Below are 6,524 nucleotides of genomic sequence, written 5' to 3' on the forward strand. Positions count from 1 at the left end.
GTGCTGAGTCCTCTGTCCATCACTCCTAGTTCTGTTTTAAGTATGTGTTTTTTCTTGTTCATAACCTCTTATACTCTGAGAACATTACTTATACCTTAAGTATGTTTTTCACTTTCTGTCTTTACTTTTTCTCTTAGATGCTAGTCTTTGTGTTTATTGATTGTGTGAAGTTTCTTACATGTTATCCATAGCTCAGATATTAATGGGTCTGTCTTGGTTGTATGTTTATCTTTGTTCTTGAGAGTCTGTAATAATATATCTACAAGGCTCTCTCCTCTCCCTGTCATGGCTTGTGCCCGTCCCCTCATATCGGTGTACTCTGAAAAGGGGGAGTCATCTGGCAAGAATGTCACTTTGCCAGCTGTCTTCAAAGCTCTCATTCGACCGGATATTGTGAACTTTGTTCACACCAACTTGAGGAAAAACAACAGGCAGCCCTATGCCGTCAGTGAATTAGCAGGTCATCAGACCAGTGCTGAGTCTTGGGGTACTGGCAGAGCTGTGGCTCGAATTCCCAGAGTTCGAGGTGGTGGTACCCACCATTCTGGCCAGGATGCCTTTGGAAATATGTGTCGGGGAGGCCGCATGTTTGCACCAACCAAAACCTGGCATCGTTGGCACCGCCCAGTGAACACAACCCAAAAGCGATACGCCATCTGTTCTGCGCTGGCTGCCTCAGCCTTACCAGCTTTGGTGATGTCTAAAGGTCATTGTATTGAGGAAGTTCCTGAGCTCCCTTTGGTAGTTGAAGATAAGGTTGAAGGTTACAAGAAGACCAAGGAGGCTGTTCAGCTGCTTAAGAAAGTTAAAGGTTGGAATGACATCAAAAAGGTCTATGCCTCTCAGAGAATGAGAGCTGGCAAAGGCAAAATGAGAAACCGACGATGTATCCAGCGCAGGGGGCCCTGCATCATCTATAATGAAGATAATGGTATCACCAAAGCCTTCAGAAACATCCCTGGTATTACTCTGCTTAATGTCAGCAAGCTTAACATTTTGAAACTTGCTCCTGGTGGGCATGTGGGGCGTTTCTGCATCTGGACTGAAAGTGCTTTCCGCAAGTTAGATGAGTTGTATGGCACTTGGCGTAAGGCTGCTACCCTCAAGAGTAACTATAACCTTCCCATGCACAAGATGATGAACACAGACCTTAGCAGAATCTTGAGAAGTCCAGAGATCCAAAGAGCCCTCCGAGCACCACGCAAGAAGATTCAGCGTAGAGTCTTGAAGAAGAATCCACTGAAGAACCTGAGAATCATGTTGAAGCTCAACCCACATGCAAAGACTATGCGCAGGAATACCATTCTTCACCAGGCCAGAAATCACAAACTCCGGGTGAAGAAACTGGAAGCAGCAGCAGCAGCAGCACTGGCTACCAAATCAGAGAAGGGGACTGCAGACAAGAAGCCTGCAGAAAGTAAGAAAGAAAAGAAGCCTGTGGATGTCAAGAAGCAGAAGAAGCCTGCAGGAAAAAAGGCTGCAGCTACCAAGAAACCAGCAGCTGAGAAAAAGCCAGTAGAGAAGAAACCAACTAAAGAAGAGAAAAAGTCTGCTGCTTAATCTATTAAAATTCCTTTCATTCCATTGAGCAAATAGAGACAGCCTATTTGAATAAAAACCTGATCAAAGATGCAAAAAAAATATATATATCTACAAATAGGTGTTCTTTTCTGGAGTAAAACTTGCCTTTGATTAATTTTGGGAAGGAGATACAGAAGTATAACATGCTACTAGATGGAGTATGCTAATAGTTTGACTTCTATATTTAGCAGCTCACCATTCTACTTATTTTAAGCAAAATAAGCAGCAAATAAAAGGCAGAAACCAAATTTGTGCCAAGACTAAAGCAGTGTGTAAGAGCTGGTTCCCAGAGGCACAGTTATTTAAGATACTCTGCATAAAGCTCTCTCATTAATTATGCTGAAATTCTGCAATTCCCAAAGGTTCTTTTTTTATATAACATTGCATCTAAACTTGCAGATCAAGGAATCTATCTTTACAATGGTTTTCACATACATTTTTGATTTTTTTTTAGTTTTTTATAATCAAAGATTTAGTTTCATTTCATGTTTATGAGTATTTTTCTTGCATGAATGTATGTGCATCTTATGTGTCAAGTACCTAGTAAAACCAGATGAGGGCATAGGATACCCTTGATCTGGCAGTACATATGGTCGTAAGCCACCATGTGGGTGCTGGAACCAAACCCAGGTCTTCTACAAGAACAGCACATGTTCTTGATTGCTGAGTGGTTTCTCCAGTCTTTATTGTCATTTTTCTAGCTATAAGGAACATGATTTTCAATCTATAAAATCATGTGTGCTGTGTCAGATCTATCATAACCTTGATTTCCTCTGTATCAGTCACCCAAGTCTCTGAATTACTTTTTTGGAATTACAGTGTGTATACATGTAAGGCTGTGCATGAACTATAATTCTAGTACCAGTTCTGGTCACTATACTTTATCAGTACAAACATTAAGTGCTGCTTACTTTTCTATGGCAGTCATTATATATAATCAATATTAGGCTTGCCTAATTTTACCTATGTATAAAACATTCAAATGGGGAGCTGTAGGATAAGAGAATTAAATCATATTTAGGATCAACATCATAAGATTTACATTTGTGCACAACTTGCAATAGATGGATATGAGTAACAGGGCCAGTTGCACACTCAATTCACATATCCAAGATGAATATATCATGGTGTTCTAAGTGTACAAAGTCTAAGATTACATCCCTTTTTGGTCACTTGTTCCCGATTCAGTGCTGTATGTGGCCACTCTATTCTTATATATAGAGAGAGCTTGACTATTTGTTCCTGGCTGGAGAAGAGCTTTTGGGCCAGAACCTTCTCACAAGGATATCTCAAGTTACCATTGGGAAAGAAAACCAATTCACTCAAAAAATAGCTAATGAGCTCTTTGGGCACATAACACCATCCAGCTCAGTCTGTCTGGCGCTGGGGGCAAATCCTCAGGGCAAGTAGGCAGACGAGACTTCCTTTGTCTCTCCAGCCTGCCTGCATCAAGCAAGGTAAGGCCTTTGTTTACAAACTACCCAACCTGCACGGAGATCTGATCTAGGCACCAGGAGAGACAGCAGCGGGGTGAGTTTGTGACCTGACTGGCGGCGGCGGAAGCAGCCCTGGACAGGGAACTCTGAAGTTCCTCATCCCCCACCCTATACTCCCTGGCCTCCCTGCAGGGGCTCTACACCCTGCATACTGCCTCTCTCTTCTTGTCCCACCCAGCTTGCATCCAGAACCCTTCTTCCTTCTGCCCCCTTTCCTCTTTGGGCACATAACACCATCCAGCTCAGTCTGTCTGGCGCTGGGGGCAAATCCTCAGGGCAAGTAGGCAGGCGAGACTTCCTTTGGTTCACTGGCCTGCCTGCACCAAGCAAGGTAAGGCCTTTGTTTACGAACTACCCAACCTGCACGGAGATCTGATCTTGGCACCAGGAGAGCCATCAGTGGGAGAGCTAATCTGGGTACCAGGAGAGCCATCTTTGGGCACGGAGATATGATATTGGTACCAGGAGAGACATCACTGGAGCACCAGGAGAGCTATCACTGCAGGGTGCCATCACTGGGAAAGTACATCAGTAGGCAAGGAGACCTGATCCGGTAAAAGAAGATCCATAGGGGAGCATTCGGAGAAAGAGATGGGCAGGCGCCAATGCAAGAATTCACCCAACAATCTGAAAAACTATATGAAACCACCAGAACCCAGCGACCTCACAACAGGAGGACATGAACACCTTAATCATGAAGAAGTAGATAAAATTGACTTTATGAAAGTGATTGACGCCCTTAAACAGCATGTAAAAAATGCCCTTATAGAAATGGATGAGAAGTATAACAGAAAGTTTGAAGAATTGAGTAAATCAGTGAATGATACCCTAGGAAACCAAGGAAAAACAATCAAACAAATAATGGAAACAGTTCAAGACTTAAAAACTGAAATGGAGGCAAAGAAGAAAACACAAACAGAAGGCCAGCTGGACAGGGAAAATCTAGGTAAATGAATAGAGACTACAGAAACAAGCATAACCAACAGAATACAAGAGATAGAAGAAAGAATCTCAGATTCTGAAGATACCATAGAGAAAATAAACACGCTGATCAAAGAAAACAGCAAGGCCAACAAATTCTCATCACAAAACATTCAGGAAATATGGGACACAATAAAAAGACCAAACCTAAGAATAATAGGAATAGAAGAAGGAGAAGAAGCGCAGCTCAATGGTCCAGAAAATATATTTAATAAAATTATAGAAGAAAACTTTCCCAACCTAAAGAAAGATATACCTATGAAGGTTCAAGAAGCATACAGAACACCGAATAGGCTGGATCAAAAAAAAACATCCTCTCACCATATAATAATCAAAACACAAAGCATACAGTATAAAGAAAGAATACTAAGAGCAGCAAAGGAAAAAGGCCAAGTTACTTATAAAGGTAAACCTATCAGACTTACACCTGACTTCTCTATGGAAACCATGAAAGCCAGAAGGTCCTGGATAGATGTACTGCAGAAACTAAGAGACCATGGATGCAAGCCCAGACTACTATACCCAGCCAAGCTTTCGTTCACTATAAATGGAGAAAACAAAATTTTCCAGGATAAAAACAAATTTAAACAATACGTAGCCACAAATCCAGCCTTACAGAAAGTAATAGAAGGAAAATCACTAATCAAGGAGTCCAACAATGACCACAGTAACTCAGACATCTAGAAACCCTTTACCAGCACATCTCAAAGAAGGGAAACACACAAAATCTACTACTAAAAAAAAAATGACCGGAGTTTACAACCACTGGTCATTAATATCACTTAATGTCAATGGACTCAACTCACCTATAAAAAGGCACAGACTAAGAGATTGGATACGAAAACAGGATCCAACATTCTGCTGTTTACAAGAAACACACCTCAACCACAAAGACAGGCACCTACTCAGAGTAAAGGGCTGGGATAAGGCTTATCAAGTAAATGGACCTAGGAAACAAGCAGGTGTGGCCATACTAATTTCTAACAAAGTTGACTTCAAACTTAAATCAATCAGAAGAGATGGAGAGGGACATTTTCTATTCATAACAGGAACAATTCATCAGGATGAAATCTCAATCCTGAATATCTATGCCCCTAATATAAAAGCACCCATGTACGTAAAAGAAACATTGTTAAAACTCAAGGCAGCCATCAAACCGCACACATTAATAGTAGGAGACTTTAATACTCCTCTCTCACCAATGGACAGGTCAATTAGACAGAAACCTAACAGAGAAATAAGAGAATTAATGGAGGTAATGAATCAAATGGACTTAACAGACATCTATAGAATATTCCACCCAAATAGGAAAGAATATACCTTCTTCTCTGCAGCTCATGGAACCTTCTCAAAAATCGACCACATACTCGGTAACAAAGCAAACATTCACAGTTACAAAAAAATATTAATAACCACCTGTATCTTATCAGATCACCATGGATTAAAGCTAGAATTCAGCAACAATGCTACCCCCAGAAAGCCTACAAACTCATGGAAACTAAATAGTCAACTACTGAACCATACCTGGATTAAGGAAGAAATAAAGAAAGAAATTAAAGTCTTCCTTGAAGACAATGAAAATAAAGAAACAACATACTCAAACCTATGGGACACTATGAAAGCAGTCCTGAGAGGAAAGTTCATAGCACTAACTGCCCACTTAAAGAAAACAGAGAAAGCACACATTGGAGACTTAACAGCCCACCTGAAAGCTCTAGAAAAAAAAGAAGCAGACTCACCTAGAAGGGGTAGAAGACTGGAAATAATCAAACTGAGGGCTGAAATCAACAAAATAGAGACACAGAAAACAATTGAAAGAATCAATAAATCAAAAAGCTGGTTCCTGGAGAAAATCAACAAGATTGATAAACCCCTATCCAAACTAATCAAACGGCAGAGAGAGAATTTGCAAATTAATAAGATCAGAAATGAAAAGGGAGACATAACCACAGACACAGAGGAAATTCAGAGAATCATTAGATCTTACTACAAAAGCCTGTTTGCCACAAAACTGGAAAATGTAAAAGAAATGGACACTTTTTAAGATAAATACCATATACCAAAGTTAAACCAGGACCAGGTGAACAACCTAAATAGACCTGTTAGTCGTGAAGAATTAGAAGCAGTTATCAAAAACCTCCCTTCCAAAAAAAGTCCAGGACCAGATGGTTTCAATGCGGAATTCTACCAGAACTTCCAAGAAGACCTAATACCTATACTCCTTAAGGTATTTCACAATATAGAAACAGAAGAGTCATTGCCAAATTCCTTTTATGAAGCTACAGTAACTCTGATACCAAAACCACACAAAGACCCAACCAAGAAAGAAAATTACAGGCCAATCTCACTCATGAACATCGATGCAAAAATCCTCAACAAAATTCTGGCAAACCGAATCCAAGAACACATTAGAAAAATTATCCATTATGATCAAGTAGGCTTCATACCAGAGATGCAGGGCTGGTT

At 40.5% G+C, this 6,524-nt stretch overlaps 1 protein-coding gene across 1 annotated transcript; it reads left to right on the forward strand.

Annotated features, from left to right (window-relative positions):
* The first annotated feature begins 273 nt into the window (after positions 1-273).
* On the forward strand, positions 274-1,560 carry LOC130868005 (60S ribosomal protein L4-like). Its single transcript, XM_057760237.1, has one exon. It carries the CDS (start codon positions 286-288, stop codon positions 1,558-1,560), a length of 1,275 nt encoding a protein of 424 aa, XP_057616220.1. The 5' UTR covers positions 274-285.
* Positions 1,561-6,524: the final 4,964 nt, after the last annotated feature.

The sequence above is a fragment of the Chionomys nivalis genome, chromosome X (assembly GCF_950005125.1).
Source record: "Chionomys nivalis chromosome X, mChiNiv1.1, whole genome shotgun sequence".
Classification (NCBI taxonomy): domain Eukaryota; kingdom Metazoa; phylum Chordata; class Mammalia; order Rodentia; family Cricetidae; genus Chionomys; species Chionomys nivalis.